This window comes from Acipenser ruthenus, chromosome 10 (assembly GCF_902713425.1).
Source record: "Acipenser ruthenus chromosome 10, fAciRut3.2 maternal haplotype, whole genome shotgun sequence".
Lineage (NCBI taxonomy): Eukaryota > Metazoa > Chordata > Actinopteri > Acipenseriformes > Acipenseridae > Acipenser > Acipenser ruthenus.
This window is the reverse complement of record NC_081198.1, coordinates 13,945,977-13,960,952: the sequence shown is the minus strand read 5'-3', so window position 1 is coordinate 13,960,952 and position 14,976 is coordinate 13,945,977. Positions and strand designations below refer to the sequence as shown.

General features: G+C 33.2%; 1 protein-coding gene across 1 annotated transcript; it reads right to left on the bottom strand.

The window, feature by feature from the left end:
* Positions 1–2,568: 2,568 nt before the first annotated feature.
* LOC131738137 (regulator of G-protein signaling 5-like) lies at positions 2,569–5,550 on the bottom strand. Its single transcript, XM_059031824.1, has 5 exons — positions 5,438–5,550; positions 4,801–4,893; positions 4,354–4,415; positions 3,620–3,786; positions 2,569–3,336 (listed from the first exon to the last, which is right to left on the bottom strand). The coding sequence occupies exons 1-5, from the start codon at positions 5,485–5,487 to the stop codon at positions 3,121–3,123; spliced, it is 588 nt and encodes a 195-aa protein (XP_058887807.1). The 5' UTR covers positions 5,488–5,550; the 3' UTR covers positions 2,569–3,120.
* Positions 5,551–14,976: the final 9,426 nt, after the last annotated feature.

The window sequence follows — 14,976 nt, the reverse complement described above, 5'->3', positions numbered from 1 at the left end:
ACCATATCTTATCTGTAAAAGGCACTTGAGCATTTTACATAATCTCTTGGTTGTAGGAAAAGCATGTCACTTGCTTGGAAAGAAAGAGGGTGTTATTCACCATCAAAAGGCCCTTAATAGAATAAATTCCTACCTTGATAATTATATTCGAATTGTTACGCAAACACATATTTCTTCACAGGTGCCATATATTTAAATAATTATCAAACACATTCCTCAGTTTCAAAGTAAGTTTGCACAATATTACCCTGTTTACGATGTTTTGGTGAGTTATTTTGTAAACAATGTGAGTGAATATTTTTATGTCCTTAAATAGATGTGAAAGTGTATGTGTTTTTTATTTTTCTCATCAGATGCTAAAGGAGTAAAAACTGAGACACAGTTTTCAAACCCTTCTATAGGTTAATTTGTGTAATATAATTCACAGCCAAGAACATCAGGTTCCCTAATTACAGTTAAGTCACAGAAGCTCAGAAGGGAGCTTCACATGATGCCCCAAAGCCAGATGCCCCTGTATTTTAATATCCTTGGATGGAAGTGCTAGCGCTTGTGCACTATTGATTTCTGGGACAAACCAACAGCTAGGGAATAAAACCACAGATGCAGCTTTATAAGTGGACTTAAATGACCTATTACTTGAAGAAATCACTGTTTATCATATTAAGCTTTAGGGGACAAATGAACAAACAAGCACTCTGAATTAACACAGGACATCTGGCAGGTCATATAACACTCCATGCTGAATAGCTATCGGTTCACTATAATGTTACCTTGTGTGTTATCTATTGCATTCTTCTAACATTGAGAAACACTACAATACTTTTTTGGTTGTGAACAAACAGTGCTTAACAGATAACAGTCTCTGGATGAACAAACAATTACATGCAGTCATTTATCTGGATAAATTACATGACATTTGCAGCGCAATGCAATTGGGTACAAATATAACTGAATGTATTTGCTTAGCAAGCAACACTTATGTGTTATTGAACCTCTAAAGTTAAAAAAAAATGTTAAACCCAATTGGCATCTGTAAATGAGGCTGTATGTAGAGATTTGGCAAGAGAGTCTCACTGGTTTGGGGGTGGCATCTGGTTGTGATGCAGGTGTGTGATTCACTATTCATGTCACCCACCCAACCTAGAGGACAAAGTCAAATATCTCTTCAGGATTTGCTTTGGTCTAAAAAATGTGAAAACATTTTAATGTGGTTGGATTTGCCCGATAATTGATTAAAGTTTTTTGGTGAATAGCAAACAGAATTGACATTTGTGATTACAATATGTTTTTGAGTCAGTTAGCCAGTGATTCATTTAAGCAGTTTTCAGCCAAAGTTACTAGAATTCTCTGGATTCAGGTGAAGATTGAGAGTGTGGTTTAACTTCGCATAGAATTACCTTAATAAACTGTTAATAATAATAATAATAATAATAATAATAATAATAATAATAATAATAATAATAATAATAATAATAATAATAATAATAATAAAACAAACTATTGAGGCACCAGTTGCATACTATATGTTTATGCAAATACTGTACGTGTTTACTTTAACACTCAATCAATATAATAATCTCCAAGGCTCCTCCAAGCCCACAAAGATAATGACAATGTTGATTCAGAGTAGGCTGATGAGTAGCAATCCAAGCAATCCAAGCTCAGGGCTGAGCTGCATGCTGTGACTCCACTTATTTATACTGCTGTCAATGACCATCTGCTGTTTAACAGTGAGAGACAAGCAATGGATGGAATTTAAACCAAATACAATTGTCACCTGTTAACCTTTCTTTAGTTTTTTTTTTGTTATAGGCATATCTGTTTTCAGCCTAAATAAGATATAGTGATGTCTTCTGTGAACAATTAAAAGGGGGGGGGGGGGGGGCTATAGTTTGTTACTGTACATATTGACTAGTTGTGTTTCAAACCCAACTTATCTCCACCACAATAAAAGGTCTGTCCTTAAATTGATTTTATGCTTCCACAGATCATTAGTAATGTTATCAGCCTCAGAGTAGATGATTTCCCAAGTACTCTGACCATGTGTTACTGGGAAACGCTATTTTAAAAGTACTGTGGTGGTTCATTTAACGCGACAGAAAGATACCTGGTTTATTTTTACTCTAGAAAGTGGCTGGAAAATGCAAAGGGTCCTTGACAGGAATGCATTTATAACTGCAGTGGTATTGAAGCATAATAGCATAAGAATTGTAAGGCCAATTTGATTTTTAATATGTAGTCTTCCACATCTGAAATGTCATAACCAAAACCAATATACTGTATATGCAAATGTTTGATTGGTGCCATTTACTGGCTAATGTTTTTAAATGACCAGCAAACATAATTGAATAAGAAGTGTTTTTACATTTTAGTAATTCAAATGAAGTTACATATATTACCCCCCCCCCCCCCCCCCACACACACACACACACATATATATATATATATATATATATATATATATATATATATATATATATATATATATATATATATATATATATATATAGGAACAGTATATGGTATGTATGTATGATGCATAAAAAAATAGAATCCATATAGGTACAGTATAGAATATATATTTTTATTGAAATGCCTTTTGTTTCATTTAAATAAAGTTCGTCAGAATTGCATTTTAGTTTCACAGGACACCTTAGACAGCATTTTAAATAGTATAAATTATAAGTTAGAGCTTAAAATTAAATAGTTGCTTAAAATATATTCTTACACCAGCAATAGGGTGTGGTTAAAACATTTTTAGTAAGTGTCACAGTACTTATGTCAAATTATGTCAAATGTCAAATTTCCTATGACATTTGCATTACATAGTCAAAGTAGCTCAATATAGTACAATAAAATGTCTAGAGCAAAAAAGTGACTACTTTAGAAAGTTACTTTCTCTGCGTCATCTCCCACAGTTCCACTCATAAACTTTATTCTATAAAACAAGTTTATCTGGCCTGAAGGCTGGGCGGGCGTCTGATAGATATGGTTGTATCTAACCTAGCTCTTTTGGAGCTCTTGTCCATGTGACTTCTTCATGCTTGCCTCCACACTGTATCGACGAAGCTCTTTTCCTGCAATCCTGTTGTTTCCCAGTTGTTATATCATTGGATGTGTTCATGTGTGGGAATTCTGGCTGGAGTTCTGTTGCTGGATGCAGCTACACATGGGCTTCTTTGTCAGCTCCTGGTAGGTAGATGATTTTAGAAATCTCGAGTAAGAGTCTTTCTCCATGAGAGTATAGATTTTATTCTGTGCTAGGTCGAAGCATGAAAGTGAGGGGTGTAGAAGGTTATTCTTCGTAATCTTTCTTGTTTCGTGATCAATATTGACCTATAAAACAGACAGAAGAGATAGATATTTAATACTAGAACATATGTAACCATGCCTACTCTCAACATAATTGTATCATAATTTTATATATATATATATATATATATATATATATATATATATATATATATATATATATATATATATATAGACACACACACACACACACACATACACATATGTACATGTTAACAAACAGATCTACGTCGGTACTTTTTCAAAGCAAAAATGTTTGGCATTATTTGTCTGGATATTATTAATAAGGTATTATTGTTTAACTAACCTCTTTTGGTGCATCATTTTCAAAATATTCTTCATAAATGTTCTTTGCCTTGGATGACAGCTTTGCAGATGACTTGGTATTCTTGTAGTCCTCACAGGCAAGCCAGAACTCAATGTTTTCCTCACTAAACTCAGACTTCAAGAAAGCTCTGAAGGCAGCCAAACCATCTATCAAAAAGAAAATAAATTACATTATAGATATAGATATATACTTTGCACTTCTGAAAATAGAAATTACCATGTGGGCTTCTTGCCCAAGAACCCTAGCAACAGACTCATAGAATTAATTACAGATATGATTCATCATTAGGTACCTGCATTAAAAAATGTCTGAACCCTCAGATCCACTTAACCTTTCTGATCTGATGTTTTCCCTGATAGATAAACGTGATTTACATAATAGTTGGAGAGTTGGTCTTAGTTACTGTATAGAACTACATTTTGTCCAGTAGGAAGGTCAGTGACTTGAATAAATTCAAATTGAGGGTTCTGTTGAGTTGCACTAAAAAAGTGTTTAAACAAAGGTGTTAAACATCACCTAAAACCAAGTGATTTTGATCTTGAACCCAGCTTTCTATGTATAATTACTCATCTTATTGCTTAGATACCACAAAACAGAAGATATGTGGAGATTCCGTAATGAAGTAAACTCTGACCTCTGGTTACATTTGACTGGTCAAGCATTACGTAATCTCCCCAGGCATTTAAGCTGTAAAAAAATGCTATTAGACTTACGTTTATTTGTCAGGAGTTTGTCAAAAGTCTCTCTCCACTTCAGTGCTTCCTGCAGGGAGGGCCTAAGGAAAAAATGATAGCCCAGTAAATTACAGAGTTTCACAATAAGTGCATTTTCCTGTTGCCTTATGGGTTATTGAAGACTAATATTGTGATCTAAATTGTACTATATTAAAACTATTTTCTAAGTTGCAGATAGTGAAATTAGCACTAGACTTATACCCTATGGTTGTTATTATTGTTAACACTTTTTTTTTTTTTTTTTTTTTTTTGCTGCATATATAAATGAGTTATTCAGCAGCAGGCTCTTGAGTTTTTTGTGGCTGAATTTAACCGCCAATAACTTCATATTTAATTTCATATTTAGACATATTTACAATTTTTACAAATAACAAATACAAAATATCAACTTGTATTTCTATCAAATGAAAAACAAAAATCTCTTACCTGAGTTTATCTGCTTTGCTTGAATGTCCAGGGTTGCTGGAAGCATCTGGCTTTTGAAGAAAAATGCTCAAACGAGTCTTCAACCCCTTCGCCCTGAAATAAAGAAATGATGCATTTATTAGATCAATCAAGAAGAACATATTTAGAAGTTATATAATTATTTTGTTAATATTTTATACAAATTGATTACACATTTTTAAAAAATAGTTTTGCGATTTATGAACTGTGCATTTGGTATAAGCATTATTAAAACACATATAATCCAAGTTCATATAAAATCCTCTCTAATGATGATATGTGATTTTGCAAAGCAAATTGTCTGAACTTCAGATTTCAAAAAAAGGTATCGAGTGCTTTAGGATGAAGTGAAACCTTTCAGTAATACCCCCCTTCCCCCCATACTATTACAAATATATTGCTGGTACTAGTGTTAAAATGATGTATATGTATGTTAAATGACCTGTTTAAAAGACTTAGCAATAACATCAACCAGTTCACTATGTGATACATGCTCGTTATCCATTACTGAACTATATACAATATATAATTAAAGCGCTTGTTAGTACTGTAAGTTCACCTTTTCTTAAAATAAAATCAGATTTATTAGCACAATTTTAAAAATAAAAAAAGAACATACCTCTCAATGCAATTGTTTGGTAGAGATTCCAATCCTCTGCACATTTTCATAGAAATATGACAGAGCTTTAGGTTACTTTGTGTTGTTTAGCAGTAAGAGAGCTATATCAAATGTGGTTTCTGAAGGCTGAGCCTGGGAATAGTGTCTTATATGGAGAAGGAGGCTTGACGTCACCAATGCAGGCAACCAATCAGTGAGCAACTCTGGGGGAGTAGACAAGGTTAGTGCAAGCAAGCAGCTAAGGTAATTGCTCAATTACTGAATGGATGAAGTTGTTATTGTCTATGGTTTTTCCTATCATTTTGATTATTTTTTGCAAAGATAACTGTCCCCATTTTCTTTTCATTGAACATTTTCTTCTGAAGCAGTACAGACTTAATGTTGCTGTTTTATAATAACATTACATGTGTGTTTAAATAAACATGGCTTTTGTCCTTAAGATAAAAAAAAAACAGTGTTTATTATTAAACAGGCAATAGAATAAAACATGTTTAGAACAGTCTAACAAATCCCTTTCCATTTTTAAGATTGTATTTGCATATTTACCCAGCAGAAATCCATTACTCCTGCTACAGCACTATATGCTTGATTGAACTTCTCATCTCCACTGCTCCCCCATCTGACTCCCACATACCGGTAGTTTATTATTAACAGTTGATGGGGACAGGAGGGATATTATTACCTTTAACACAGAAAGAATCATTAAAAAATAAAATAAAAAGTCTAAGAAACAACAATAACTGCAGTGAAACAACACAGGACCAATAAGAATTTTGCTATGCTAAATGCAAGAAAAGGGAATGTTTTGAAAACATTTTAAGCATACTATTGAAAACTACAGTCAATGGTCAATGGATGCTAGTTGTCATTTAATTAATTGTTGCACGTTTTACACCCAAAGTAGCTAGATTCAATTATCAAGTGTTATCAAACTTTACTGATAAAACTGAGTTTGCTGATCAGTCGTTTCACTTCTTAATGAAGGACAAAAGCAGTACTAAATGAAATTTATAATTAAAGTTCGGGAGGAGGGTCAGACACCAATCTCCGCATCACCAAATTGAATCATTCAATTTACACATTAGCTAATTTAAATTGTTAGCACTATAAATACCCTCTTCACTTATCTCTCAGTTGCGTTTTGATTTCATCGTAACCCACCACCTCCCCATCTCCACCTTTCTTAATAACAGTTTTTATGTTTTATCAAATGGGGGTCTCAGCCTCGTCCAGTTGGCCAGGCAGCGAACCCTCAAACCAAGTTAGATTTGATGCCAAATGAATGTGTATATACAGCATACTTTTCTGTTAAATCGCATACTCCGCATTCTCTACAATAAATATTTGTACTAAAACATTTTGTGATTGGTGTTTGTCCCGAACTACTGAACAATGTGTTTAGCACTATTTAAAATTGAAGAATTGTTACGTATCTGTTGAATGAAAGCATTCTGAATGATTAGTCAAATCACTGGAGATACAATCCACCTTACTGTTGCTTCACTCAAAAGTAAGATGGAGTAATGCATTTTAGTATGATTTTGCATGACCCCAACATTTTAGTTTAAATATATTCACAATTTAATATTTGTGGGATATATGTAACTGTTTAGTACTGTATGTAAATACTTATCAAAAAATAACTTATAACTAAGGCTACGATTTTGGCACGATAATTTATAGTACATTTCACTGGCGAGGTGCGGCAAATCCAGCAGCATTCACATAAAGTTCACCAAATAATGTAGTTTTAACTACATCAACATGCACAAGAGATTTGAAACAGTACACCAAAACCAATAATATAAAGACTATTGCTTTTAACTACTGACCAGTTTAAATGTTACTTTAGATTGCAAAATTTACAGTTCATACTTCAGACTCAGACATATTTTCGGAGTTGAGGGCCTCCGACCATGTGCGAAAAGTCAGAAGTACGTTATCTACTATCTTGACATACGTCTTTTTTGGAAAGGTGTACAGCCTTAACAGATTGTCAAACCTGTGTCATTCTAAATTACCTAAAATATCTCTCACTGTCACATACCCATGTTGTACAAACAGCATATTGTAAAAAAAGCCTCTGTAAGTTGGTAAACTTCTGTTCTTTGACGCATTTGTTCTTCTGTCTTTACAGAAAACAGCTCACTCACATTTTTTTTGGTATTTTAACTGTCACCCATTTACATGCTTGCTCGCTCAGCTATCTCATTTGATGACCTGTAGCTATACGTAAATGCTGTGTGAAACAGCCAAACAATTTACAGATACTCGCAGATTTATATTTTCAGTTCATGACATACTGCATGTTTTAAAGGAAATAAAGGAAGCACCTTTATTTTTTACATCCGTGACAAAATCCTAGCTTTACTTATAACTAGTGTTCCACATTTCTGGTTTATTCCAAATTTTACCGATTTATTTTATTTTTTTACTGATTTATACCCGATTTTTGTGTCTACTTTTCAATATTTTCCCAGTATTATTTTCTAGGAAATACACAATATTTTTAACAAAATATTGTTTTATTTTGAGTCCAACATTGTAATAAGCAGCCTTACATTGTATCCCAGTACGTTTAGACATCAGAGGATCAAAAGATGTTCAGACGTCGCACATTGGTTCTGTGTTCACAAACACATTATCACCTGATTCTGTTGGCCAATCAAAGTCTGATTATTGTGACAAGTGCTGGGTGTAACTAGCTTGATCAAAAACTAAATTAAAATACTTACACAAAAATATAATATTTTTAGTGGATGAGGAATGGGGAGAAAACATAAATCAGTTTATGAATATTCAAAAGAAAACAAATGTTTTGAAGTATACAAAAAGCCAAATAGCAGAAGTGGGTCAGATGAGTCAGAGGATGCAAATACTACTGCACTGAGGTACATGTTCGCGCTGACAGAAAAAAAGAACATACTGAAATTAAGCGACACATTACACTAAAAGTGAACAGAGACAAGCAATCCATTTCTGTGGCTTTTACACACGCTTTAATAAAAGCGATTGCGCAGAATGATTGTGTTAATGAGTTTGTCAGAGCGCTGTGCTTTGCTGGACAGCCACTGTTTATTGCAGAGAGGTGTGTATTGGTGACTTTGAGCAATAGTACTGTCCATCAGCTAAAACACTGCCTAACACTTACAATCTTAATCATAAATATTTGACAGAAAATGATGCTTTAGTTCGTAAACTTATGGAACGCATTGATAGAAATCTCCAGCGTGATTTTTGATGCGTCTCTCGATGGCTTGGGCCGACCAGTTCTGTCAATTTTTTTTTCTTTTTATGATTTCAAGGTGAATAAACCTGGCTTGTTTTGGGCTGATGTCATGTTCATACCTGCTGTAGTTACTATTTCCTTCAGCACAGTGATTGCCCAAATGTTCTCAAAGTACCAGCTAACTTGAGAAAATGTGGCCTCAACTTGCACAGATTCTGCTTCATCATGCCAGGGACATTAAACTTAATCAAAAACCAGAGATGCTACGCATCATATTCCACATGTAAAGTGTGTATACTGAGAATTTTTTCCCCCCGATTTTTCTCGATGTTTCAATTAAAAACAATTTTTTTTTACCAATTTTATCCCTATTTTAATATTTGTTAAATAAAGTTTTTAAAGCACTATACACTATATTGACCAGAGGAGTCTTTCCTTAGATTCTTTACTGCTTACATTTACAAGAATATTTGATTAGTCATATTTCTTTTTTAAAGGGATTTTTGTGAATTCACCCACGGCAGCTAGAAACCTACAATGACGATGATGTCAAGACTCATACACATGTAGGCAGTTCTTGTTCTGAAAGTCATTGTTTTACTGTATGTTCAATAAAAAGTGAGAGAATCATGTGTAATACACAATAAAGAAATCAAGTTGTCCTTGAGCACCTAGATCTAACCAGTAATATCAGTTGCTTGTTGTCACCACTGTTGTCATTGGCAATTCATTTAAGGGACACCCCCTATAATATTCTCTCTCTCTTTCTTTCACTCTCTGTCTCATTATCTGTTTCCAGTGAAAACAGTAGAAAGGGAAGGAAATATGGACACATTTTAGCAACAAAATAGCCCAGCACAATATGACAGGATTGTTCCTTCAATGCACTTGTAATTTTCAATATTTTAATGTAAATGGATATTTTCCAGACACCTATGAAATTAGTTTGTTTTTTTATTTCTCACCTCAAGAAGTGACCTTTCTGGTTTCAAATGCTAGTGTATTTTATATACATATTCAACAGATAAAAGGGTTAGGGTTCACCAAAACTTCAATGCTCTTCCAAACTTTTTTTTTTTTTGCCTGTGATATGTGTAAACATAATCAATTCAGCCTAGACATAGACTTAATATTCTACAAAACTGCCAAAAATAAGTGGCATCTACTGTAAACTGAGCTCTGCTGAGTAAAAAATATCCTAATAAAAACAGAGTTTCTGTAAAAACATGGATGTTTATGTCTTTTTTTGTTTGTGAGTTGTCTGTGCAGTCTACTTTCCAACAGCTTTTATTTCCCATTACATCACAACTCAGCTTCACTGGGTAAAAGGGAAATGTTTCTGAGACTCCCTTATCATCCTGGGACCATTTTGTACCCTTATTCTTGAAAAACAAAAACATCCCAAAACAAATCATAAACCTCTAGTAGAGCACATGTTGTCAATGCATTTTTACTGCTGTTGATATTGCTTTTATTGAAGCCTTATGATAAAAGTGACACAAATCTACATCAATCAATTCCCTTGTTTGTGTACTGTATATTCAGCCTGGTAATGTGTCAGTTTGTCCACCAGTCAAACATATCTACTAAATGTATTTACTTCTCTGCTCTCTGACAGTGTTTCTGTGGTCCAAATCTGTTAGTTTATCTTGGAACTTAAATAGATTTTAAAGGGACTTTATACATATGTTTCAGGTTTTACACACAAAGTAACTAGATTACCAAGTGCTGTTGAACATAACTATATTACTCCAAATTAATAACATTGAGTTTTCCTTTTTTAAAATTAAGGAAAAATAAGTACTAATGCTATAAATAATTATCTGTCTATTAAGAGCCAGCACCATCAAGTGAACAGCTTCTGTGGTTCAAGTTTCCTTATCTATTGCTGCCCATACACAATAAAAGTGCATTATATTTATTTTCTTTTCTGTTACTGTAAATAGCTCATCATGGGGTCTGTTTTAAGAATGGCAGACCTTAAACCACTACCTTAACATAAATAAACACGGGTTTCTAAGAACTTAATTTCACTGTATTTTTTTATTTTATGGAGTAATGTTTATGGGTCCCTAAATAGCCTGTCTGGAAAACCCTATCTGGATTAAACAGGTTTTTAGATCATTACCCCTATGTATGTTTTGCAAAATTCTGTATTGCTGTTTATGCTTAGATCATAGAGTAATGAATTCAGTATTTTGCAGGCATTTGGACTTTAATTACTTTGATTCAAATAATGTGTTCTCCTTATTATGTAACACCAATTTAACATTACAATACTTGAATGATATACACTTGTCATCAATAGATTATTTTTATGAACAGGAAATTCCTACTTCGGACAGTTAGGATACAAATAAACAAATATGATATAAATGTCTACACACAGGTATGATAACGCAGCTATCCACTGACACACACACACACACACACACACACACATATATATATATATATATATATATATATATATATATATATATATATATATACACAGTTGTAGTCAAAAGTTTACATACCCCAATGGAAATGTATATTTTCAAAAACAAATCATTATAGGAAAAAGTTTTGCTTTTGTGGATGAGGAAAAAAAGTTACAAGAAATAGATGTCTACAATTATTTATTTCAGCATTTTCTTTTGCAAAACTCCAAAAATGCTAATTCAAAAGTATTCATACCCTGACAAGGAAAATGAAATTAATAGCTAGTTGAGGCACCTTTAGCAATAATAACCTCTTTTAAATTATTATTATTATTATTTATTTCTTAGCAGACGCCCTTATCCAGGGTGACTTACAATCGCAAGCAAATACAAATACATTCAAGTGTTACAATATAAGTCATACAATAAGAACAAGAAATACAATAATTCTCAAGTGATGATTAGGATATTTGGCAATGAGCTTTTGGCATGATTCTTTAGCGATTTTTGACCATTCTTCAATGCAAAATTGTTCCAGTTCATTCAAATTCCAAGGACTTCTCTTGTGCACAGCCTTCTTCAACTCATACCAAAGATTCTCAATCGTTGTGTTTTAAACCAAGTTTTGTAGCAGAGGGTTTCAGATGATTGGGCAGTATCTTTTGGTATGCTATGGAATCCATTTTTACCATGTAGTGGAACTAAATGTCCTGTGCCATTAGAGGGAAAACAGTCCCATAGAAGAATATTACCACCTCCATGCTTGACAGTAGGTATGGTGTTCTTTTCTTTGTATGCCTCACCAGACTTTATCCAAACGTAACGACTATCAGCATGACCAAATAGCTCGATTTTTGTTTCATCACTCTACAAAACCTTTGACCAGAGCTCATATCCACCATTCAAATGAGGTTTTGCATTTTCCTTGGCCTGCGACCATTGAGACCTTCACCATGCAATACTCAACCTATGGTTGAAATGGAAACCCCAGTCCCACTTGCAGCCAATTCACTTTGAATATCAAAGTTGTCAGTCTCAGATTGTTAGTAACCTTCCTCACAATTCTTCTACTTGTTGTTGGTGAAAGAACCTTCTTTCTTCCAGACTAAGGGAACATTGTGACAGTACCATGAGTCTTGTACTTCTTGATAATAGAAACAATAGTTGAAATTGGGATACTCAAATGCTTAGAAATCTTCTCTAGCTTTATGACAATAAATCATTTTCTGCCTAAGGTCTTCGATAGCTCTTTTTCCCATTTTGACTTATTGGTAATGACAACAATCAAGAATGTTCACCTACAATCCAGCATTTTTTATACTTTTCTAAAATTAGGTTCTGCATTATCATATTTAAATTTCTAGCACCTTGTAGACAATACTATCATAGCATCAAAGGGTATGAATACTTTTGAATGAACATTTTTTGTCTATCTATCTATCTATCTATCTATCTATCTATCTATCTATCTATCTATCTATCTATCTATCTATCTATCTATCATTAATTAATGTAATGTGCACCAAACATTATAAAAATACTGTACTCACTATTTTTCTTGTCTTGTATGCTTTGTCTTACTGGTATACTGGTATATCATTTTACATGCACCCTGTTTTTACACAGATAAGGATTTTGACTGTATTTTATGAACAGAAACTAAATCTTACGACTTAATGTAAATGTGGTTCCCTGGGGAGTTGAAACTATTTATAAATACAAGAAACAGTTATATAACATTGCTTTAGCCTAGTTTCCTGGGAAATGTGCCAGGTTCAAATGAAAGATAAAAGGTTGAAGTATTCCTGATGGCAGCTTGTCACATAAAGCTTCGAGGCGACAGAGATTTTGGCATCATTCATTAATCTATGACTGCTGTTGTGTAAACCTGACAGTATTCATCCTTTGGAAGTAGTTATTTAAATGGTGCAGAAATCGTAAGATTTTTCAGAAATGTGTATTCCCCCTTTGGACATGTTAAAATTGCTCATATTTAGTATTTTAAATTTAGTTCATTTAGACATTATATATACATAATATACCAATATTCTGATAATAATAATAATAATAATAATAATAACAAATCAATTTAAACTAACTTGTGTGATTACTTGATTATTTACTCAAAAACAGGCTTAGTTTTTTTGTAGTTGGTAACAACTCAGATGTCTTCAAATTGATTGTTTGTAAATATTATTCAGCATTATGAATTTCTGTATCATTACCTCTGTGTTATCAGACATCCTAAGTGTGAATGCAGAGATGGGCCAACTGAAATGAATGACAAGACAAAGCAACTATTCATTTTAAATACTTTAATATATATTGGTTAAAAACTGTAACATTTTGAATTTCAATTGCCCATGTCCTTGTACAACATTGTTTTGTGTTTAGAATGTCTTAATTTAACCTGCAAAATATATAATGTTGTATTATGCCCATATTGTGTGAGCAAATGTGAAATGGCCATATGTGGAAATACCATTCAGAATGATAAGGTTTGAACTTATAATTAGATGATGATACTTTAATCCATCGTCATCTATCCAAGTTTTACCTATTTAATAGGTGGCAAGCCTAACATCATTGTTAGTGCTGAAATATAAACAAAATGCATTCAAAGTTATGCCATTGGCCAGGGTCACGCTAAGGAGTAAGACTTGGCAGGCATATAAGAAGGTATTTAAAAAACAATTAGAGCTGAATGCTATTGTTTGTGTGGGAGAGGAATTCTTATTTGATGTATTGTATTTGAATGTTCTGTGCACGTACAGTAAGTTTATTGAAGTTCTGGTTGTACTATACAGAGTGTAGTTTGAATGCCTTTCCAGTAGGTGCATCTTTTAGACATTGATACACTGATTCAGTGCAAGTACATATGGATTCCAAGTTTTTTTGTTTGTTTTTTTTTTGTTGTGAAAAAATGACACGTAACCTTTTCAAGGACCAGGCGTTTCGTTATGTCATCAACCTTTTATATGAAGAAAACATCAAAATTCTATCTGCCAGGGTATATGAAGGTTGAAACCACTCACCCCAACTGTATAGTAGCCAAGGATACAAAAAGAAAGGTAACATGTTTTGGTGAATATCGCTTAAAGATAATATCATGGTATATATATATATATATATATATATATATATATATATATATATATATATATATATATCTGTATACAGAAATGCAGTCATATTTCCGGTGCCCATTGTTTCATGATAAACAGTACACCCCTGCAGTAAACATTTGGAAATAGGCTAAACTTGTGGTGATCAATGGAAGCAAGTGAACTGAGATTGCATGGCCTGCTGCATGTATGGAATCTTATCTTGATTTGGGTACTGTGTTAATGGAGATGAATATATTATTTTTTTATGAATTTTCTATTTTTAGCTGCTGTATTATATTTAGGGCTTCTGATTTTCGATTTTAACCGATAAAAATAGATAAAACACCCCCAATCCAAAAAAAATGAAATCGGTGGATAGCCAATGAACACCGGAAAATCTGTTGCTTTTTTCAGTCTTTAAGCTACTGTCCTAACCTTTCTGAAAAAGGCCCTGGGTTTCCTGGCAACCAAAGTGGGCAGCCTGGAAGGCAGCAACATTTGTATTCAAGGTCAACATGTGATATGTTGCTATTAAAACATTGTTATTTAGTGCAGTGTGTTGGGTTGGAAATGTACAAAACACATACAATAGAGGAGCCAGGCAGATTCCCTGCAGCATCTGCTGAATGGTGAAGTATTCCTGTAATCCAAAATATAATTTTGTTTCCTTGTTTATTGTGAACAATAGCCTATTGAAATAGCTCCATATATGTGAAATCAGATGTTTTTGTACTATTACATTCCCAGTACAATATGAACACACATTGTCAAATTGACAGC

Bases quoted from the DNA above. Each gene is read 5' to 3' on its own strand.
- LOC131738137 (XM_059031824.1), bottom strand. From the start codon at position 5,487: ATGAAAATGTGCAGAGGATTGGAATCTCTACCAAACAATTGCATTGAG. The intron at 4,894-5,437 runs GTATGTTCTTTT...TCTTTATTTCAG, and splicing joins CCAAACAATTGCATTGAGAG to GGCGAAGGGGTTGAAGACTC. The intron at 4,416-4,800 runs GTAAGAGATTTT...TTTTTTCCTTAG, and splicing joins AGCAAAGCAGATAAACTCAG to GCCCTCCCTGCAGGAAGCAC.